Consider the following 24,083-nt stretch of genomic DNA (forward strand, 5'->3'; position numbering starts at 1 on the left):
GGAAGGGAGGGGAAGGGAGGGGAGGAGAAGGGAAGGGAGGAGTCAGGGGAGGGGAGGGGGAAAAAAACAAGCACCAAGAATGCAGTACACAACTCTACCAATAGTAGCCAGGAATGTAGCAGGAGTTAAAAAGCTTCAAGGCCCCAAACCTACCCCCCAAAGGCCTCATATTAAATAGCATGTAACAGAAGCACCCCTTGAGCTACTGCTCAGTGTCCCTGGATCCTTGGCTTGGAGGCAATTTTAACCAAGCGGCGTGCTTTGCCAGGACACAGACAGGAAGTGGGTGTACATTACAGAAGGCAGGGGCTCCTTTGCTTGGGTAGGCAGGAAACTACAGGAGGTGAAGAGGCACCACATGTAGGACTCAGACTCAAGTTCAAGTCCTGGCTACACCACGTAACAGCCGGGTGGCCTTGGCAGTATGCTAACCAGTAGGCCTTCCATAAACATCCAAATACTTTTCGAGTTAAACAGAATTGACTAATTGGATTTGGCCTGGAAGGAGCCTTGGGATTTGAAGAGGCAGAGGGACTAGGGGAGACACTTGGAGGGTCCCTGCAGAGACAGCTCGCGGTGCTTGATTATTCGGAACGCTCCCAGTGTTCAGTGTCTGGGCTGGGAGTGTGGAGGGAGCAGGGAGCCAGGGACAGAAAGGCTCCCTATGTTGGGGGACCCTGCTGGTCCTGTAGCAAAAGACCTGGAGCTTCCCCCTGCGGTGCCAGCCCCCGCCCCAGCCCTCACTGTACAGACTCAGCCAATGCTGGAGCCTGGCCTGGCTCAGTCCCACCTCGGCCACAGCTTTGTCTGCACCAAGTACAGCGGCCCAGGCCCCAAACTGTCCCCAGCCAGCTGAAAAGGTCAGCACACATCAATGGTTGCTGAGGCGGCCCACTGGTACCATCACATTCCATCCCGAGGTTGCTTAGGGAGACACACTTCTTGTCTTCTTGGATGGAGAACAAAACCATGACATATGCACTGGCCATCCTCGTACCAGAATCAAGCTCGGCAGTGCTGTCCCCTGCACACACCTCCAAGCTTGGAGGAGGCGCTGCTACAGTGCAGGAATGGATCTAGGGCTACTTGGAGTTTCCTGGCTCCTCCTACCACCTATGCTAGAGGCCCCAGCCAAGGTGGGGGCAGCTCTGAGTTCCCCTGGGTGCAGGCATGGGGCCAAGGGCCACAGGAACCAAGCGTGGGTGCCAGAAGGGCAGAGGAGAGGAACACAGGCTTTGAGCCCAAAGCTCTATCGTGTGCTACTTGCTTACAGCAATTTGGGAGACCTCTCTGGGCCCAGTATGCAACAACAGGGCAACCAGGCCGTAGGACAGGGAACCCACAGGGCTCCCTGGGAGGCCCAACCCTTTGGCCACAGCCCCTGGATCTCAGGCTGTCTGTGGTACAGGTCTCTTGAGTTTATCACATACATGTAAGAGGCTGGCGATGCTGTTCCTTAGGGTGGGTGATGGCAGCCGGTCCAGGGTACATGAAGCTGAGGGCAGGGAGGGAGCGGAAGGAGCTCCTAGGCTAAGAGGGAACACAGTGTCCAGGTTCAGCTTGTGCACAGTCCCTACAAGCATCTGCCAGTCCACCATGAAGCTGGAAGCCCAGGGAGCCAGAAGTCACGACTTCTGACTATCCTCATGGGCCCCAGCTTTGCTTGCTGCCCCCACATCACACCCAGCCTCCCCTCCAACTGCCAGCCTTGCTGACTTAGATGAACTTTGGTTCAACACCAAGTGCAGACTTCCTGTCTCTGAGAAACTTCACTATTCCACAAATGGGGACACCCCTGTGTCACTCACACTAGCTGCCTCAAGGTGAGGAGCGGCAACTGGGGAGCCCTCCCAGGGGCAGAAAAGCAGAGCAGGCACTCTGAGAGGGAGGTGCATGACGGCCAGGTAAAAGGAAAACATAAGGTCAAAGAGGTGGGCTGGGGCCGCTTGTGCCAAAGAATCAATCATGACCCAGGGGTACATGGGAGCCACAGCAGACAGCTGAGCCAGACACTAGCAGCACAGACCCTTTAAGGCGGAAGAAAGAAGGAAGGAAGACGTTGAGGTAGATGATCTGAAAAGCAACAAGTCAGGCTTAACTCGCTCCCACCCCCAACTTTTGGACAGGTCGGTCTGTGGCCACCATGTGATTTGCGGCCCCTGCTCCAGGCAGGCTGCAGCACCATAAAAGGCTGAGGTGCTTTCTCTCCCCGGCTTCACTGTGTCCTTTTATGAGTAAACATTTCTAGATAAAGACTTACTGTCTGCAGAGACCCCTTTATACCCCAAAGGTAAGGGTTTAAGTGGCCTGAAAACTGTTACTTATTTTTACAACGGCCTCCGGGGGCCAGCTCAATGGCAGACGCTCACTTCACTGTATATATTTTTGGTGACTGGTTATAGATCAGGCTCGTGTCCACAGCCCGGGGTCTGGGGTCTCAGCCACTCTAAAAGGCCCAGATGGAAGAACCATGGTTGTCTCCCTGTCCAGGGCTCTTCCAGCACCCGCAGTCCTCAGGAAGGCAAGAAACATACCTATGTCTCCTAGAATGTGTTGAGGGCAGCTTCAGGATCCTCAGGCCATTTCCGGCCCTGTTTTCTAAGCAATGACCTCTCTCCTCTGTCCTCTGTCCTCTGTTCTCTATCCTCCACCCCAGGAAACCCTGCTCTCGGTGCAGAGTCTGAGAAACTCATTTCCAACCAGGCACCGATATCTGACAATAACCAGGTATTTGTCTCCTTCCCAGGAAGTATCCATTGTGTCTCAGCCATATTCTGAAGCCATCTGAAGTCATCTTAAATAATAAAATCATGCCCAGAACACAGAAAAGGGTTCCTAAAGCCCTCGCTAGAAAGCTGGGCCCACCAACGCTCACCACAGTGATCTCTCTGTAGCAGACCTTATCAGTTCCTACTCAGATCCCAGGTCCTGAGGTCCTTGTCCCTTAAGTGCACCTTCCCCTACTTCCAGTCCCCAACGCCCGTGGGTAACTGTCAGAGAGTCTGCTTTTCAATGGTTAAAACTAAAAGAAGAAAATGTACATCTTCCTAAATCAGGGCACAAATTGCCCAGGACAGGGTTGGGTCTTCTCAAGACAACGTGGCCCACGGACTGTCACCAGCCTAGCTCCTGGATGAGGCCGAAACTGCACACAAGAAAGGGAAGAGAGGGTGGAGAAGGCGGCAGAGTGGGCCAGGGTGGGAGAGAACCAGAGGACAAGGGACCGGTGCAACTGTGTGTGCAAGGTCATCATTGTCAAAAGGATGGGCCAGTAGACCAGCGAGGGCGCCATCTGCCCGGGAGCCACCCAGCTGGCAAGTTCAGTCTGACCACAGGGCTGGGCTCCCCCGCCAAGACACAGCCCCACGGAGGGGGCCTGGGCTGCTTCTGTGTGCAGCTGGGACATTTCTGGGACGCAGCACTCAAGGACACGTGGCAGCCATGCACACTGACCATGGGGCCCCGTGGTGTCCAGTCACCCACCCCCGCCTCGGGGAAGCACTTTCAAAGGCTGCTCTTGCCCTCCTCCCAGCCCCAGAGCAACAAAACTCGTAGAACTGCAGTGCAGGGAAACTTTGGCTCTGGGTTTTTTGGGTTTGGTTTTGTGTTTTCAGTTCCCAGAACCCTCTGATCCCTCCTTGGGGACACATGTACAGAAAACATGTGCGACCACCCACAGCTCTGCTAGGACACATCCTCTGTGCTAGTGGGGGTGCCTTATGCTCGGGGGCACACTGGGGGTTCTGCAGGACCCTCACACAGGCATCCCCCAGGACCTCACAGCACTGGGGGACCAGAAGACTTGCACCTCCCGTTCCAGCTCAGTATTCTTCTCCTGATAAAGGCACCATGGCCAGGTGTTCCACACTTCTTTAGGACCTAGGGGACACAGAAAGAAGTCCTGCACCTTCCTTCCTAGCTCATCCCCTGCGTGTCAGAGCAGAGGAAGGACTCATACATGGGGCTCCCCTGCAGCCAGCCGTGCGGGGACCTGAATAATTTGGAGCCACTGCTCCTCAGATGTGCTGCTTGGACACAAGGGAAAACCACTTCCTCCCCCCGGGAGGTCACGACTGTCCTCATGTGCAAGTCATGGGCACCGGGAGCTGGCCCAGCTCCCACAGCCGGTCCAGAGTGCAAGACATCTGCTTCCACAGGGTCCCCTCCAGCACCTCCTAGTGAACCCCAAGTCCCTGATGCAGCACAGGGACAGGGCAGGGCATGTCTACACGGCACCATTTCACGATACATGGATGACTGGAGCCACCTCAAGCCTGTGGCTGGCTCTGGGTGACTTTCGGCCCTGTCCCAAGGGAGGAAATGGTTTTTCATGTGCCCAACCAGCATGTCTGAGAAGCAGTAGCTCCAAGGGAAAGGCTTTCTTGCCTCGGTGCAGGCTGGGCTGCCACAGCCTGTGGCTCACACCAGAACCCCCTCTGCACTCTTCCCCACGTGGCCATGGAAGCGAGTGCCAGCCCGTGCCTGCCAACTCCCAGAAGTGCACCTGGCCCAGTGTGCCCTGCTGCCACCCGGTAACCACAGCGCTGCCTGCTGCACAGCAAGTCCTCAGCACTCACTTGTGGAAAGGAGGAAGTGAAGTTGGGAGGAATGGAGGGAAGGAGGATGAATGGGAGAAAGGAAGAACAATGTTCTTTGGAAATCCAGAAGAGAAATCACAAAATGTGCTTGTGAGCAGAGATTATTTCCAGTCAATGGGCAAAAAGCCCTGTTCATTCTGAATGTTCCTCCTTTGCTCAAAGCCCTTCAGTGGCTCCCTACGACCCCTAGTACCCCAGTCCAAATTCCAAGGCATCCAAGGCCCTGCACAGCAACCCCAAACTCCCTCTCCAGCTGCATGTCTGCTCTTACCCCTCTGTATGTAGCTTTCTCTGGCAGGTCACTCCATCCTGCCCTCACGGTGCCCCGTTGGCCCTGCAGGCTTCTGCTCATTTCCACTTCCCAGGAGCTCCCCCATAGACCCTGCATTGCTGAAGGAACCCTCCTTATTCAGGCCCCCCTTGAGAAGTTCCAGCATTTCCTCTCCAAGACTTACCTGGCACTCCTCAGGGTGTGCTTTGTGTGCCCTCCCAAAGAGCTCAAAAGGACAAGCAGGGAGGGGTCTGGTCTCCCCAGGTGCAGCCCAGGGATGAGGCCCAGGGACACCTCTTATGCAGGGCCACAGCTCGGACTCTGTCACACACCGGTGCATGTCTCCAGGTGCCCAGAGCCTTCTGGGTGCAGGTGTTTGGATGCGAGTCCATGCCTGGTGCCTTCCTTCCTAGCTCGACCCCAACGGGTTGGAGCAGAGGAAGGACCCCCACATGGGCTCCCCTGCAGCCAGCACTGCAGGGACCTGAACAACTTGGAGCCACTGCTCCTCAGATGTGCTGCTCGGACACAGGGAAACTGCTTTCTCCCCTGGGAAGGGGACACATGCCTATGCCTCCCAATTTTCTGGAGAAGTGCATGTGGCCCACCCACACTTTTGTTTTTTGTTTTTCTCTTTTTGAAACAGGGTCTCACTATGCAGTTCAGGCTGGCCTTGAGCTCACTTTGTGGCCCAGGCTGGCCTCGAATTCACAATGATCCTCCTGCCTCAGTCTCCTGAGTGCTAGGATTACAGGCATGCACCACCCGGCTCCCTACCCACATTGTTAATCTGTGCCTCTAACATCGCAAGGCTGTGCATGGGCCCTGAAGAACACTGCGTAGCCTGGTCACAGTGCCAGGCTCACAGAGTCTGGGACCAGCCCAGCAGATGAGAAGTGGGGCCTTTTACTGGAGCCACCTAGAATCTCCAGCTCTCACAGGCCAGGTTGATTTTACAGACAGCAGCTTACCTTCAGCAGGTGAGGAGGCACTGCCTGGGGGCCAGCCCAGAGCACAGAGATGAAGATAACAGCATCCTCAGGACACCACTGCTGCCCTGAGCTCAGTTTGTCCTCCACCAAATCCAGCCCCAGGCTTCCCGGTGGCAGCCACATAGTTCAGAGTCTGAGTGGATTTCTGTCACCAGCAACCAAGCATCCCAACTCAGTTTCCATCAGGAAAGAGCTTCCTTGCCAGCCAAGTCCTGCCATCTTCCTGTATTCTCACATGTCTCAGGTATCCCGAGCAGGGCTGCTCAGGAAGCCTGCTGTCTGCCCACCTTCCAGGGCTGGGGACAGGGTGAGGCCACAAGATGCGGGGGGCGATCCCGAGAAAGGACAGGAGAAGGTGCCCACCACAGGCCAGAGCCTCCCTCCTGTGCCACTCTAACTGACGGCAGCTGCTTCCCAGGAGGGAGCTGTGATCTGCCTGGCACTAGCCCGCAACTGCAGACGAGAGCTGTTGGGGACACCAGGGAGCCTGTAATACCTGGCATCTTGGGAGGACCAGCCACACAGGGGCTCCATATGTCCTCCTTCCCAAGATCCACCATGTGCTCTCTGTGTAGCCTGGGAAAAAACCACTTCCCTCTCTGCAGACCAGGAGCCCCCAAGGCCCCTCCCATTCACTCTGACCGGCTCATGTTCCGCTGGGCCCTACAGTCGCGCACAGCAAGGTGTCCATGGCTAGCCCTGAGCTCTGGCCCCTCCCAGCATAGCGTCACCTGGCTTCAGGGCTCACCCAGCCTCAGCCCTACCTAGCCCAGCAGCTCCCAAGCCCACAACACCCGCAATCAATGCTCCCGAGTCAGGGAGAAAACGGAAGCTGGTGATAAAGGACTGGAATCAGCTGGGGACTAGTGCTCTTGCTAAAGTGATTTACTCAGCTCCCCTCCAAACTCGCACCCTGAATGTAATTATTTACTTTGTCATTAAACACCGCCTTCCACTTCAGTTATTTTTAGAGCTCCAGAGCCTATAGAGTGGGCTGGGAAGGCTGCGCACTGCCCGACAGAGGTCCTGTCCTCCCTGAGGCAGTGATGTTCATGTAGCCTGGGGACCCCAGGGCGGAGGGCCAGGCCCAGATGTGCAGCGAGTCAGAAGAGCAGCCTTCCTCTACACTTCCTTCCTTTCTCCCTTCCTTCCATGCTTTCTTCCTTTCCCCCTCCTTTCTGTTTTAAAACTCAGCTATAATTCACATCCCATAAAACGCATTCCTTTAAAGTCTACAATTCGGTGGCTTTTAGTATATTCACAGGGTTATGCAACCATCATCACTAGCCATTTACAAAACTTCTCATCGCCCTCAAAAAAAGCTCCCTGTTCCCTACAGCTCCCAGTCCCTGGGACCTAATCCTCTATTTTCTTGTTCTGTTCAAGACACTTTATGTAAGCAGAATCAGACCATATTTGCCCTTGTAGGCTGTCTTCTTCAGCTAGTATGGTATTTTCATGGTTCATCAGTGAGTAGCATCTCTCAGTATTTCACTTTTTATGGTCAAGTAATATTCTATTATATAGGTATACTGTATTTTGTTTATCCATTTGTGAGCTGAGGGACAGCGGGGTTATTTCCATTCTTGGTTATTACAAATGATGTTGCTCTACCTATGTGTGTGTAAGATTTGGTATGAACACTCATTCTCCATCACCTCGGGTAGTTATATAGGAACAGGATGGCCTGGTTCTCCCTCTTACCAGGCTGTCGTCCCAGGGCTGGGGAAGACAGGAGCTTGGGGCGTGGTGGGTACCAGTGTGAGTTGTAAGTTAGATACTGCTCCAGTCTGCAGCCAGCTGTCTGGCTGGTGATGCCACCAACCAGTGAAAACAACTGACCCCGCCCTGTACAGCTGGCTGAGGTGAGACTCGTTCCCATTGCACAGACAGGCAAAGGCAGCCCACCCTGGATTTCAACTCACGCCTGCCTATCCTCCCGGTGACACCTGCTGCTTTTTTGTTGTTAACATGGTGTGCGGGGATATGACCAAATTGGAGACCTCACATCCCGGGCAACCAGCAACAGGACAAAGGGCCTGTCTGCAAAGAGCTTCAGCAACTCAGTGTCAGTATACTGCTTTGTGGACCATTTTTGCAGCCCTCTCTGACTCTCTCACTGGGTCAGCTCCCTCGGCCAAGGGCTGTCCAGGTCCAGGGTACAGGGAGAGCCACAGGATGGGGCAGGATGCTGGGTCCCAGGGGACATTCCCTGCCCTGGCCAGCAGCACACCAAGTGGAGATGGCAGCTCTGCACTCACCAGCCTTCTCCTGGACATCTTCCACTCCTAGGGTCACAGGGATTAGAGAAGGTACAAGGCCAAGGCTAAGATCCCCTGCCTGGCCCCACCAAACCCAAACCTCTCAGACATCGCCACTGAACAGGAGGCAAAGTCAGATGGCAGAGAGGCCCTCCTTGGCCCAGGGGCCTGGCTCCTGGTGCCAGGGTCACAGATGGCCCAGTATCCCACAGGTGCACCAGTGCTGTCACCAGGGTGCCCTCGCCCTCTGTCATCGGGGCCTGCAAAACACACAGGGCAAGAGCAAGGGCCACTGCTCAGGATGGAGGCCCCCTCTCCCCGCCCACCCAAGATGAAGAGGAGAGGCCACCTCGTGGCCACCACCAGATGCTGGCAGGGGGACAGGGCTCCAAATAAGCCTCGCAAACACAGGGTCTGGCTGGCCGTGAGCTGCTGGAGGACATACCCGGGGGGCCCCAGACATAGTTCAGATGTGAACTTGTGCCAGGGACAGGGAATAAAGGAAGCTCCTTGCCAAGGAGCTGGCAGAATCAACCTCATTTTCCTGCACTGCCCACTCGACACTGCTGCCCCAGCCACCCCGTACCACCCACAGACCTCAGGAACTTTGCCCACCCTCAAGCCACAGCACCACTCCTCTTACACGTGACAGGTAAACTGCTACTCCCTGGGAAGACTCAGCCCTTCATGCGCTCTCTCAAGCACTTACTGGAAACACAGGTGCTGCTAATAGAAAACAGTTCTTGAATTAGTAATCACAGGAACAGCAAGAACAGTCACACAAACAGCTGCAATTACCATTTACAGACGACCTGCTGTATGTCAGGGGCTCTCAAAGCTCACTGCTCTCGGTATCAGTAACCCCACCCCGTCCATGGTGCTATTCTGTTTGAAACACTGGAGTTCCAGTCAGCAAAAGAAGGGAAGGAGCAGAGCCACAGCTCAAATCTCATCTGTTTAGGCCTGAGCTGTAGCCACCAGGCCACACTGGCAACCCTGGCACCGGCTGCTCCCTGGGGCCTGCCCAGGCCCTGCACAGCTCATACAGCTGCTGTGGTGACCCCTTCCCAGCAACTGATCTGAACATGCTGCAGCTTCCTGCAGGCCCAGGCTGGGCATGAAGGGCCAGGGCTACACACAGTGTTGTCCCCAGTCCTCTCTATTATGCACCTGGACCACCTCACAGGCGATGCCCACACTAGTACGGTGACAATGGGGTCTGGTGTGCCTATGGGGATGCCACAAGTTCTCGGGAATAGGGACCATGGCCTTGCTCTTTCAATGCCTCTCCCTTCCTCCTGCCTCTTGTTCCATGGACACAGAGCTGCAGATGGACTATTTTATTTTCCTTCTTTACCCTCAGCATCCACTCAAGCAGGAGATTCCAAGGAGCCCCAGGGACAACCCGCACTGCCCAGTGGCCTTGCCCTACTTGGGAGCCCCAGGGACAGTTAGGAGGCCTCATCCTGCAGGCCCTATTCCCCATCCTAGAGTTGCAGGGGTCAACTGGAGGCCCCCAAGAACCCCACACTCCTAAGGTGCCTCTCTCTGCTAGACCCTTTCCAAGTACCAGCCACCCTTCCTCTTTCTACTGGGGGAGCCCTGCCAGGCTTGGACGCTACTTCCCCATGGAGCCCCCTGGGCAGGACTCATTGCTATGTCTTGAGTGTCACCTGCAACAGGAAACTCCTAGAGATGGCTGCAAGGTCTCATCATCACCACATCTCTGGCCCACATTCCAGGACCATCTGCGGGAGGAACCCAAAGAACCTAGAGGCACCAGGCCACCTCAGGCGTCCTGCACCCACTCAAACGCCAGACTCCCCTGCATTATCCTCAAAATGCTCCCGAGATCAGAGGCGGTGAGACCTCTGTCCCCCTCCCCCACACCAATGATAAATGGTTCTATTAGCAATCCAGATTGTTAAACCCCGATACAGCAGAATGCAGGGAACTGGGGCCCATCCATTCTCCCTCCGGCGCATACTGAGTTGTAAATAGGTTATTTTGTGTGTAAATAACACATTAAAACACAGCATTAGCTGTGTCTTTTGATAGGGTGGAAATTGTTCCAAATAAATAATTCCGGACAGGAATGTAAAATAAGCCAGATTTAATGGTGCATGCCTGGTGCAGCCGTGTTAAACATGACTAAAATGATAAACCCCAGAATATACTAATAGTAAACTATGCACTGACATCAAAGTAATGAGGCTGTATTTTTACCAAGCTTTAGAAATGCTGAAATTAGTTTTGACAGGCCCAAACGTCAGAAAAAAATTTTTAACATAAACACCGTCAATTTGGGAAGTTGGGGTTTGGGAGGGGGTTGAGGATGGGGGATAGCCATGTTCCACCAGATCGGAAGTTCCAGGGAACTTGGTTTCCAGGCCTGGTGATGTCACCAGGTGACCATCTTCCCTTCATGTCTCTGGACCTCAGTTTCTACATCTGCAAAGTGAGTGTGTTTGAGTAATTCGATCGCCAAAAGCTTCTTCAAGTCCTGTAAACTGGAAATGGCCTCAAAGTCCTCCCTACCTCTGCGTGCATTTAACATCCACAATGAACCATGAGAAAAGACATGGTGTCTGCCAGCTGAGACCAAGGCCCAGAGACCAAACAGGAGCTGGGACTCCCAGCACTGTCCTCTGAGGTTTTTATTTCAGGCAGGCAGAACTCACTCACTCATTGCCACCAGCCAGGCAACAGAGATTCTGAAGTGACCAGCAAAGGTGTATGCCAGCTCCTACAACCAAAAAAGCAGCCAGGCAGGGGCCAGGAGCCTCACAGCGTGCAGACAGGGGCTGGGTCAGGTGTAGAGACTTTGCATCTCCCTGGTTTAGAGCAGTGTTAACACCACTGCAGCCAGCATGAGGCCAGGGTACACAATAGGAATGCTCAGATATATGTCATGTCGACACGGGCACATCTGTGCCAGGCACTCTGCTACTCACCCTACAAACCTTATTCCCCATTATCTCACAGCAGCCAGAACCTGTCCCTATGACAGCTGCCCCCTTTATCTGCCATTTCACTTTACCTAGTTTCAGTTTCTTGTGGTCAGCCAAGGTCTGAAAACATGACATGGAAAATTTCAAAAACAAACATAGGTTTTTAAACACCTGCCAGTCTGAGCAGTGTGAAAAAACCTCCCAACATTTTATGCCATACAGTCAGTCCCATCCAGGATGTAAATCATCCCTTTGTCCTGTATATCCACATGGTATATGTTACCTTCCTATTAGCCACTATGCAGCCCTCTTGATTATCACGTGGGCTGTCACAGTAGTGCGCAGCCCTCGTGTTCAAGAAATACTTATTCTACTTAATCATGGCCCCAAAGGACAAGAGTGATGATCTGGCAATTTGGGTATGATAAAGGGATGTCACACTGCTTCTCTTAAGTGAAAAAGGTGAACATAGAAGATACTGTCAAAGAACAAGAAAGAGACAACATTCATATAACTTCTATTACACTAATGTTATAGTCATTCTATTTTATTATTATTTACGTGGTTAATCTCTTACTGTGCCTAATTTATAAATTAAACTTACCATAGGTATGTATGTACGTATGTATAGGACAAAATATAGGGTTGGGACCATACTATATATATAAAATATAGGATTGGGACCATTTATATAGGATTGGGACCATTTATGTAGGATTGGGACCACCCATGGTTTCAGGCCCAGACCTAATGACCCCAATCCACGCTCTTCCTGACTGGGGCTCTGCTGGGAACAGAAAGACTTCTCCAACATCACCCCTCCACCCCATCACCCAATACACCCTGCAACCTCCAGTAGAACTGGGTGGCCCACTCCCCCACATGGCCCGGGTGAGCCAGGCTGTCAGAGAGAACTGAGCTCTACTCTCTGATCAACGTCTGATGGGAAATGGCTGTTCTGTGTGCCTGGGTCATAAAACAAGCTTTGAAGCAGTATCAACAGCAATCCCGAAATCACTTAAATAAGAATAATTGCCCACTTAGTCACACCTGAGTGCATCCTTAGGCCCCAGGCAAAAGTGAGTGGCCCTAGCAGAGAGGCTCAGATAAGGAGGAGAGGCTGTCCCTCACGCACAGCAAGTACCCTGGCAAGCAGAGCTTGGCAGCTGGGGGATGAGGAGCCGGGCCACCCTAAATGACCTGCACAACCAGAGCACCACAGGCCGTCAGGGACAGTTGCCCAAGTGGTCCACTGGGCACACACCTGGCATGATAGCATCAGACCCACTCCGTGGCCGAAGCAGGATGTCTACCAAGCTGCAGGATGATGGTGACTAACAATGCCCTGCCCATGTGGGCCTCACGGAGGGCACAGAAACAGATGAAGGGCCAAAGATACCAGGGACTCTGAGGCATGTATCAAGGAAAGATTGGTATTAGACAGGTTGGTAGATAAGGTAAGGTGAATGGGGCAGGGAATTTTCCAGCTTTGGGCAACAGAGCAAAAATGCTGGGTCATTTTAATATTTATTCTGGCCTTGCATAGCACTCCAACACAGACATGAATGCCTAGTCACAAAGTCAAACTATAGCTCAAAGAAGCCTCCTAGAAAGCCAAGGGGGCCAGCGAGCAAGACACAGGAGCTGGCAGTGTGAGCAGGTGGCAAGGGACCCCTGGAACACTGCTGCTAGAGTCACTCAGCACCTGACCTGGGTGTACTGGCCTGGTCCCAGCCCTGCCAGCAAGTGATCCACCCACCTGCAGATCCTTTACCACTCCAAGGGATCTAGTCTGTGTCTCCTGCCAGCTGCACCCAGCACCTGGGAAGCCTGTTAAAAACACACATACAGGTGAGTATGATGGGGCACTGCCTATAATCCCAGCACTTTGGGAGGCGGAGGCAAGAGCATCACCAATTCAAGCCCAGCCTAGGGCAACTCAGTGACTTGGCAGGGCCCTGTCACAAAATAAAACATAAAAAGGGGCTGGGGTTATACTGTGGTACCTCAGTTCATGAGTGCTTTTGTTTGCAAACCATTTGGTTCAGAAACAGAAGCGTTTGGCAAAATTTTGTTTTTGTTTGCAAACCCTGCATCAGGTGACAACCATGACAGAAGTCATCTTTTCCACACAAACACAAACATGACCATCTTTTCCAAAATTGTAGAACAAATTAAGTTTGCAAACTGAGGTACCACTGTAGTTTATTATGAAGGGCCTGGGTGACATCCGAGTACCCCCTAAAGAAAACCCTGTGCCCAGCCCCAGCCCTGGGGCAGCCCGAGAACAGACACTTAGGATGGTTGTCTTGTGCAATTCTCAGGCTTAGCCAGCTGTGGCACACTCTGAACTAGCCACACGTCCAGTGTGCAGGGGAGAAGGCAGAGTCAAAGAGGCTGGGGACCTGGTCAGGTCAGCACAGCAAAGCTGGACAGGAGCCCAGGTCTGGTTTCTGACCCAAGGTTCTTGTCACTCTCGAGCAGAAAGGCACCAGAAACTGCACTTCCCGCCAGTTGTCTGGACTCAGCAAGAGTGACCAGTGGAAGGGAGACCCCCTAAGTCAGGCAGCGCCAGAAGGTGAGAAATGGTAACAATGGTCACAAGTTGACACAGCAAGTACATCTCTGGGACCTCACAGGCGCTAACTGTGGCCATCACTTCTAACATGCTCTGTGTACTGACTAGTAATATCATACAGCACGGTGAAATAGGTACCATTACGGTACCGGAGAAAAAAAAAAAAAAAAAAAAAAAAAAAAGAAATAGGTACCATTATTATGTCCATTGTACAGATGAGAAAACTGAAGCACAGACTGTCCAAGGTCAGCAGAGCTGAGACATAACCAGGCAGTCAGGCAGTCTGGGCTGTTTCTCACTACTACCCTATGTAAAAGGGACAGTGTTAAAAGGGCCTATGTATGAGCACCCTGTGTCAGACTTACAGGAGCACATTATTCACCTCCTGTGATCCCTGCAAAGCAACGCTGTGTAATACTCCCACACTATACATGGGAAGACCCATTCTGTCTCGCAGCCAGAACAAATGGTTCTCCCTTAAGAGTGTATCACGGCTGGGGTGCAGCTCAGCAGAAAAGTGCTTGCCTAGCATACACAAGGTCCTGGGTTCCACGCCCCAGCACCACAAAAATAAGGAGAAAAAGGGTGAAAAAGAGTACATCAGAACCACACAGATGGTTTCTTCCAACGTGGTTGCTGTGCTCTGTTTCTACAGGCTCAGATTCAGCAGGTATAGGGTGGGGCCTGAGAAGTAGCATTTCGAGGGGTATGGGCAGTTAGCTCAGGGATAGAATCCTCTGTAGCATGCACAAGGCCCTGATGATACAGAAACCTTGGAAGGGGAGGGATGACTGTGTTTGCTTTTATTATTAATTTGCTGGGTGTCCTACCCAGCACCAAAAAATAAAGAGAAGTAGTATTTCTAACAATTCCCAGGGGCTTCGGCTGCTGCTTCTGGGGTTGGACCACCATCGATGAACACTGGGCCCAGCCCATCAGGCTGCTTGATTTCAGAGATCAGCAAAACTCCTGAGCCTAGGACCCAGCTGAGGCTCACAGTTCCAGCCTCCGTGATTTTCCCTAAGGCTCAGAGTGGACAGGTTCCTGGTTCTCTGCTGAGGTCCACAGCAAGTTTCAGAAATATTTTTGGAACAAAATTTCATGATGAAGGAGGAAAATACAACAGCATTTGAACAGTTTTGGTGTAAAGCAATGAGAAACATCTGAATCAAATTGTCTTTAAGAGTTACACAATTTTAAAACTGGCGGGGGGAGGGCTCTGGACCAAAATGTGTTTTTAAAGATTTATGACCTCCAAAGCGTTCGCTGAAGAGGTTGGGAAAGAACCACCCTGCGCCCTTCTGCCGTTGCTCTCAGGAGCTGCTCCTGTCAGATGATGAGAAAGACCTTTTCCCAGCTGACGGTGGCACTGCTTTTTCCTGCGACCACCTCACCCTGCTCCACACTACTGTGCGAAGGTGTTTCTGCTGCACGCTTTGGCTCAGGAAGGTGGAGATCCCCACCTCTACCCCAAGCAGGTCCAGCCTTGTGGTCTCCTGAGTGGGGTCGAGCCAGGGGACTTGGCAAATATGTCACAGCCTCACACCCCAAAGAACTGGCTGTCCAGAAGAGAACAGGAGCTGGCAGGTGAGACAACTGCATGGTGACACAGGGATCCTTTTCCATGGCTGACACTCCAGAGCACAGTAGGTCTGAGCCCAAATTAGGGTCCCAATCACTCCCAAACAATCTCAAGTAAAGATCTAAAAGCAAATACACTGGTAGAGCACTTGCCTTGCAGGCACGAGGCTCTGGGTTCCATTCCCAGAATCATAAAAAAATTTTTTTTTTTTTTTTTTTGGTTTTTTTCTCCGGTACCGGGAACCGAACTCACGACCTCGCGCTTGCCAGGAAAAAATTTTTTAATTAATAAATAAAACTCCAGTCAGCCCTCCATTTTCAAGGATTCTGTATCATCAGGTTTAACAAACTGCAGATGGATAAAATATCTAAAGGGGAGTAGGAAATTGCATCTGTACTAAACATCAGACTTTTTTCTTGTCATTGTTACCTAAACACAGTATAAAAAATATTTGCATAGCATTTATACTGTATTAGGTATGACAAGTAATCTCAAGATGATTTAAAGTATATGGAAGAATGTGCACAGGTTATATACAAACTTTATGCCATTTTATCTAAGCGACTTGTGCTTAAGATTTTCGTATCCTCAGGGGTCCTGGAAGTCTTAGTACTGAGGAACAGCTATACCTGAAAGAGCCTCACCATGGAGGAAGCAGGAGCCCCAGGCCCTGGCCTAGCTCTCTGCTGAAGCAGCTGGTGGCCATGGGCAAGTCCCATTCCCACCTGGGCCTCAGGCTCAGCTACAAAAACAGTCGCTGTTGAAGGGGAGGCTGTGCCTACTCAGGACTCAGAGCTCCTGGCTGGCTTTCCAAGCTTTGCCACTGGGATGCCCACCTCCCAGCCAGGACCCTCCTGCCCTTTCTCACTGCTAGCAGCGCTTGTCATCAGCTTCACCTTGCTCTGTTCAATTCATATTAGAACATAAGCACATCCCCCCCCCTTGAGTTATGAAGTCTCGGTAAACAGTGCCGGTGATACCCAACATCCCATTCCAGATGTTCTGCAGAGTTTCATTCATCAATCGCCTATCCCTGAATAGTCAGACTAGTTCCAGCACCAAAAACTGGTGAGAGTTGGGGGAGGGAAGGTTGGTCAGCCCAGAACACAGGGTGCCCCTGTTTACTGTCCCTCCCGCCTGCCTTGTGCAACCAGCCCACCCCACCCACTGTCCATGCCTGGTCATGTGCCTAGAGGCCAAATACCCACTCCTTGGGCCGAGCGAGCGCTGCTGGCTTCACAGCACTGCCTCCTGGCCCCCACTCTGCCAATCCCACTCTTTCTCCTGCACCACTAGGTCCACAAGAGACCTTCGGTGCCCCTCCTGCTAGGCCCAGCACCAGATGCCGAGAGCAAAGCTGAGCACAAGGTTGTCCCCACAACAAGGGGGGACCAACACCGGCCACCTGCTGCCACCTGGCACCTGCTCCAATACATTCACCTCATCTTTGTCAGGATATGCTCCTGAGGGCGGGCCCATGCCAGAGGCTCTGCAGTGCTTTCTGGGCCTCAAATGTGCTGAGTGTACTAAGCGTCTGGACCACAGCACCTCTACCACCATCTGGTGGGATTTACAGAAGATCGAGGTCCCAGTAGCTTAGTGGCTATGAATAACATCCATCAAATCCCCTCACAACACAGATCAGGAAAGCCAGAGCCCAGGCTGCACCCCTGGGCTTCACCACTGGGTCTCCCCACCCCACTCCTGAATGCAGCCACCACAGTCCACCAGCACAGGGGACCCACCCTACAGTGCCCCCTTTGCTCCAAGCGCAAATAGCAGCTCTTCTTGGACTCCAGAAGGGTCCTTTCCAGACAAGCTGCCCAAAGATGTGCAGACAGCAGGGAAGGACATCTGGGTCCCTGTGACTGTCCCCAGCACAGGTACCTGGCCCGAGGCCTGCAGGCTGCTCGCCCATGTGGGTCATGTCCACTGTGTGCTAAACCCCATCAGCCAAGCTCCCCTGGCCAAGGACCAAGAGCACAGTGGACCTGCACAGGTAGAGAGGGAGGACATCCTGGGGGAGGCAGGGTGGGGAGCTGTACATGCCTCTCTAGAGCTACAGTGTTGCAAGCTGTGGGGCCTACTACAGAGAACCCCTCCAGTACTGGTTTCTACCCCAACACTGATCACCAGGTCTGATGCTAGAGGGGATCTGCCACTTTCATCCTAATTCCTATCTAATGACTGCCTTAGTCTGTCCTCTGCTGTTGCAGTGGCATGCACGTGTGGAAAAGGAAGGTCAGATACGCAGAGGCCCTGTTCCTGGGAGCTCACTGTTCTTCTGAGAATCAGGCAGAGGGACAAATGGGGCAGGCATCACCATAGGCTGGACGGGCCCCCAACCCAGGGATCCAGGGATGCAGGGATCCAGGGACCCAGGGACCCAGGGAAGAACCAACAACAGGGCCAGGATTCCATTGGGCCACACCCAGTCTCCACTCCTCCCACCTTGTGTGGATGGACTGCCTCAGCCTTGGCTCCTCCCTCACCATGCAGTTCTGCCCCCACCCCATCCTCCCACACCCCCATGCAGCCCTTCCTCACCAATGCCAGGCAGGAGAGCACCATCCAGGGGGAACCTGGGTCTCAGATGCCCACCTCCCAGGGGGACCCAAATGTTGACCTTGGATCTCCCTCTCCTGGCCCAGCCAACTTCCAGATAATGACCTCTGACTTAGAATCACAGGGAAAATAAAAATAAATATAGTAACAAGGACCCGGAGGTCCACAAATCCACACTTAGAAACACAAATCCTACGCCCTCAGAGGGCCTTTCGGTTTCCCTGGGCTCCCTGTGCCCTTTGCGGCCCATAGGCTCAGTGCCAGGGACAAATGCACAAGCTCAGCCCCCTCCGCCGTGGTGAGCTGGGGCGCGCACTTTAACAAGCTCCCGCGATTGTGCGCGCATCAAAGCAAGCAGAGGCCCGTTTTCTTCCCTCCGCGCTCTGAGCTGTGTTCCCCGCGGCAAGAGCAACAGGGCATGACTAAATGCGCTTGAATAAAAGAGCAAAGAAAAGAAATCTCAGTCTCTCCACTCCTCAGAGACAGAAATAGTTCTGTGGCCTCCAGATGGACTGCACAGTCACAAGGGGAGGTCTCGCCTTCCCGCCAAACTTTCCCAATGGGATGCTGGCACGGGCCAGTGGAAACCAGAGAGTATTTCTCTTTGGGGCAGTAAAATGAGAGGCTGTGGCTCGCGGAGTCCCTTCTGTTATAATTAAGTTGGCCAGAAATTCACCTAAGATACTAAATTCCATACCTGACCCTCTAATTACAGCTAGAAGGCATCAGGAGACAATTACTCTCCAAAATAGTCCTCCACAGGCAAGAGGGGAGAAGCTTTCTGGGCACATCTCAAATGTGCCTGCTGAATGTGCCCCAGGGTCACCCCGCAGCCTCTCCTCCCTCCCCCTCCGGTGCTCAAGCCCCACCCACCAGAATCAGAGATGCCTCAGTCTTCAGGCTTTGGGGAAGCCAGACCTCCAAGGAAATCTGCAGGCAACTGTCACTGGCCCGGGATTCCCCAGGAGCAGGGGCGCCCTGCTCACTGCCCTCCATAAACCCAGCATGTGTCCCTGATGACAGGGCTACCACTCTCATTAAATCCTAACGGGCTAATGAAAAACACCCTGCTGCTCGCAGAGCGCGCAAAACAGAAAGTACCTCCTTGGGCAGCCACGGCTGCCGCTGCGGCCACAGCGAGGGGACAGGCCTTTTTACCCGGGTCAGGGAAAGCACTGCCCTCCAGGATCCCGCTTTTGGCTTCTTTCTTCTCCGAGGCAGTGGCTGGGGCAGACGTCTCCATCTCAGCCGCTCATAGTCCTGGGTGGCAACCCTGAAGGAGATGACAAAGACATTCACCAACACTGCACCCCAACCAGCAGGCAAGCACTGACCCAGATTCCTGCTGCCACTCACTTCTCCAGCCACTAACTTCCTTCTCGCGCTTATAATTGGGAAGGAGTGCTTAATTACTTTTGAAAATTATTCATCCTGAGATTCATCTGGTCTGCTGAACAACCGCATGGACGACAGCAGAACATTTTTGTTGTCTTTTACCCAGATTTTAAAAGATCTAAGCAACAAGTTCCTACTGATGTGAGTGATCAGAACTACATGGGAAATGATATCGGAAAGAGTAACTTCCAACTTAGAATCAGGGGAAATCAAAGTAAATATAATGACAACCACCTAGAAGACTTCAAAGAAAGGTGCTAGCCTTGCTGCACCTCCTTGCCCACCAAAATCCACCCTTCATTTATTCAGCTGGAGGCTCATTCATTCACTTATTCACCCATTCATTCCATACATTCGCAGTGTTTACTGACTCACATGCACTCAGTAAATGTACCTTTTAGGTCCCTTTTAAGCATCCCATATCACACCTGGTGCGAATACACGGAGTCTACTTGAGAGACAAATAAATAAGAGAGAAAGTAAATATAGGTTTACTTCCGTTAACACGAGGCAGCATGAACACAGAGTAGCAGAGCAGCTGGATGAAGAGCAGGTAGGGCACAGGGACAGCACTGACCTAGGGACCAGACACACTGGGAGACACGAAGGTCTGGAGGAGCTCACGGGCCAGGTGAAGAGCACAGCGCTGGAGGGTTTGAGTGGAGGAGTTCCAAGATGTGACCCACAATGCCAACGATCGCTCTTTACCAGCGCACGAAGACAGACACTGGGGGTAGGTGACGCTCCTACACCAACCCATGGTCAGAGCCATGACCATAGTGGTCCAGGTGAAAGTGGTGGTGGTGGAACACAGCCCCACCTGGCAGAGCAGGCAGGCCTTGTTGTGGATGGAATGTGGGTGGGGTGGGAAGTGAGGTATAGTGGTTAAAGCAAGAGCACCCAGAGGGATACAAGGCACCAGCTCCAGTGGCTGGCATCTGAAGCATTTCTATAAGATCCCTTATCACTTTCACATGCTGCTGTCTGTATCAAATACTACAGAACAGAATAAGAAAGTCACAAGTTTTAAAAGGAGGGTGTGTCCCAGATGCCTCTGTTTTTGGCTGAGCATCAGAGTGGATGAGTGGTGGTACCATTTGCAAAGATGGAGAGAGCTGGGGTTGTAGTGAGTGTGAACTGTAGTTCAGTGTGACAGCACTTGCCTAGCATGTGTGAGGCCTGGGTTCAGGCTTCCGTATCACCACCAAAAAAAAGGAAGCAGAACAGGGGAGGAGTTTTGTGGACGCTCAGTTGGGTCACATGAAATTCAAGGTTCCTATTGAGACCTGCGCTGTAGACTGTTGGGAACACGAATCCGGAGCCCAGGGGCAGTTATGAGCTAAGAGGGAATAAGGCAGACACTGGCCGTGACTGTCACAACAGTGGACAAGAAGAATAAGATCTGGCACACAGCTCAAGACAAAGATCAGTTACCAACAAGAAGAGAGAGCAGAATGGCCGGAGGTGGGGGCTGAAGGAAGAGGGAATAACCACAGCAGAGTATGGGGTGCTGGAAGCCAGCCCAGGAAGGACACAGTCAGCAGAGGGACAATAGGAGCAATCTCCATCACCTCTGAAGATGGGCCTGAGGCTGAGCCGTCTCAACTGCCCAGTAGTAACCAGAAGCAGAGTAGTAATCATCCCACAGCGGCAAGACTGGTGGGTGGGCACCTCCTATCAAAGGCTGGGCAAATGCTGCAGCACTGTATAGGACTGCACTTTGCAAACACTGTGGCCATGCAGGTGTCCCCGTTTGCTGAGGCTGCTCAGGGTAGAGGAGTTGCTGGGTAGCTGCATGTTCATCCACTCAATTTCTTTTAAGCTGTACTGAGGATCGAACCCAGGCCCTTATGCTAGCTAGGCAAGTGTTCTAACACTGAGCTAGCCCCCACTGCTCCCCCCAAAACTCTTTGTTTGAGACAGTTTGTTACACTGCCCACAGTGACCTTGAACTTTTGATCCTCCTGCCTCAGGCTCCCAAGTATCTGCAGTTACAGTTATGCACCACCATGCTGAACTTCAGTAACTAACTCTTCATTTTGTGATTCTCTATTGCCAGTAAGCTTCAAGCCTCATACAGAGCTGGGTTGAGGACTGGTTAGGTTGGTGAGAATTCTTCCCACACACTGCCTCCCTAAATGAACTGAGTTTCCTTTCCTTGGATACAGCCAGCCCCGTGGCCCCATGACACCTCTCTTGCCGGCTGATTCCATCTGTTATGTGTCCACTTGGGTCACTGCTTTCCTCCTTCAAGTCCAGGCTGGACCTTGTACTCCTTGATCCCCAGGCCCTCCCAAGCAGGGCCGTATTTCCTTGCCAAAGGGATAAATTAGGGGCAGGAAGCCAAGTCTCTGCCTGGGGGCTTGGGTCTCTCTGGACCAACCAGAAATCAGCAGTAGACATGAGCCACACCAGACAAAAGCAGGTGACCGGAACCCCAGGGTCTGGATGACCAAATCCAGCACAGCCCCAGGGAAAGGAGGGCAAGTTCCCAGGAGGCACCAATCTGACCCTCCACAAATGTAGATGGGGAACTAAAGGTCAGGTACAACAACTCAGAAGCCACAGGCTGTAGTGTTGGGACATCAGAAGGAAAAGAGAGAGGCTATGAAGACCAGAAAGAAGACAAGGAAATGGCAGTGGTTGTTTGGGTAACAGCATGCTTTAGCCGGCATGTCTTCATCCCCCAACACCCATGCATTGAACCCTAACCTGCACGAAGATGGTGGCAGGAGGTGCAACCTTTGGCAGGTGGTCAGGTCATGAGGATCTGCCCTCACAACGGGCTTGGTGCCCTTTAGCAGAGGTTCAGTGGCACCCTTTCACCCTTTCCACCACGTGCAGATGGAGCCCCAGACTTCACCAGTGAGGAAAGGGCACCGAATCTGCGAGAGCCTCAATCTCAGACTTCCAAGCCTCTAAAACGATGAGCTACAACCATGTGCTCTCCTAAACTGCCCAGCCTCCAGTGTTGAGTTCCAGCAGCCCAAGCTGATGAAGGCTAAGCAGCATCAGCTCCTGTGCCAGCATCCTGTCTATTAAGTGGCAGAATGGATATTGTCCCAGGAAGGAGCTGAGGCTCCTATGGGGACGTGAACTGCCCAAAGCCACTTCCCAGGGAGTGAGAAGGGACAGATCTCCACTCCAGTCCTCTGCCGAAGTGCCACCTGAGGGCTTAAAGTGTGGTTGCTTCGAGAATAAGGCTATGGAGTGTGCTCAAGAAGGAAAGGAATTCACTCTAGTTCCCAGGACTCAGCTGCAGCAGCTGTGAACACAGAAGCACCTGGGGCTCTAGACCCCTGGGGGCTGCCCGGTGGCAGGTGTCCACTATGCGCCTGGCCTCATCTTCCACAGAATGACTGCTGCCCTCCCCTGGCCGCCTCTCCCCAGAGAGTAAGGCAGGAGAGCAAGCCAACAGCCTGTGTAAATCACAGGAATTAGTGGGATTAGCACAATTTCGGGGTAAACACCAGGCGCCCAGGGTCCCAGGCGGCCATTTTCACTCTGGCAGCTCCTCTGAGACAGTCGCAGCCAGCAGCCCCACCTGGGCCTCCGAGGCCACCTGGGGACGGGGGGAGGGGCTGGCTCCAGTTCCCAGACCTCAGCTGGGATCTGGTATTCGGTCCCAGAACACTTCCCATGGCACCATGGAAGCTCCAACACAAGGGCTTGGGAGCCACAGGCTTCCCAGGAGGAGGGTCTCAACAGCCTCACTCTGCTGACGGCGCTCACACAGTCCCGGCACATGGCACCAGACAGACAACTTGCAAAAGCAATTGCAGCCATACTCCTCAGGATTCTGCTGCACCACGGGGCCAGACCTGGGGCTGGAAGGAGTCCCCTTTCCAGTGACACACTGCATCCAGGTCACCTGCCCATGAGGGCCTCAGCAGAGGTGGTGGCAGCACCAAGCAGTGCTAGGCATTGCTGAGACTTCCTTGGAGACCATCCGCAGGTCTGGATGGATGGTTAGGTTACGAAAAGCTTCATGAGTGTTTATGATACACACGAAGTGAAGGAGAAACTGAACAGAATGCTCATAAGGGCCCTGTCACTTCCAAATAATGTGCGTAAGTTCCACGTAAGACAAGACTGCACAACCTAACCGGGAAAGACATTTTTACTTTCACTAACTTGGACTGAAAGTTGGTGTCTCCTTTGGGCATAAAATTGGGCAAAAAAATCACAGTGCCTGTGAACTTGCCATGGCATGTGTCCACACCACAACCTGTAATATCACCTGTGCTCACCTCGGCTGCCATCTACAGTACCACTGACCTCGATGTGTCAGTAAAAAAGCACATGGGTTATTATATCACAAATACGAATAGAGCCTTTGGCATTTTAGTAGTTGCAATCAATGTAATTGGTTTGTTTCATAATCTTATGTATTTTACTCTATGTACTTATAGCATTATTCTATAATAATAATTATACCAGGCTGCTAAGGGGCCCATGGCACAGATCAGGTTAAGAACTGAGTTACAGGACTGGCTTGAAGAACAAATTAATAATCAGAGCAGAATGTGCGAATCACCCTGAAACCTGAAATCCCAGATACCTCCCACCATCTGGATGCTTTGAACTCCCCAGGCAAGTGAGTCACAGGAATTAAAGCGCTCTTCCCCGAGCGAAATCAATCTCCAGGAAAGAGATGAGACCTCTTCTCCTAGGGATCACAGTTACTGCAGCTATGGCATTCTCGCCTCCTGTCTGATCTCAGCCAGCCAGCAAGCACGCCTGAGACAGGCAGGGACACACACACACACACACACACACACACACAGGCTCACATTCACACAGCATACACTCTTGGTGCTGCCATGTGTGAACTATACACAGCCCTACACATGCACATACATATGTTCACACACAAACATGCATACACCC

General features: G+C 52.6%; 1 protein-coding gene across 1 annotated transcript in view; it reads right to left on the reverse strand.

Moving 5' to 3' along the window:
- Nucleotides 1-24,083, reverse strand: part of Gli2 (GLI family zinc finger 2) — a gene marked incomplete in the record, with an annotated part of 231,756 nt that overhangs the window by 153,614 nt on the left and 54,059 nt on the right. The window contains 1 exon segment of the mRNA XM_013521092.1: nucleotides 18,900-19,071. Within this exon segment, the coding sequence (XP_013376546.1) occupies nucleotides 18,900-19,041 (142 nt within the window).

Source organism: Chinchilla lanigera, unplaced genomic scaffold, assembly GCF_000276665.1.
Source record: "Chinchilla lanigera isolate Chin_1 unplaced genomic scaffold, ChiLan1.0 scaffold00058, whole genome shotgun sequence".
NCBI classification, from domain to species: domain Eukaryota; kingdom Metazoa; phylum Chordata; class Mammalia; order Rodentia; family Chinchillidae; genus Chinchilla; species Chinchilla lanigera.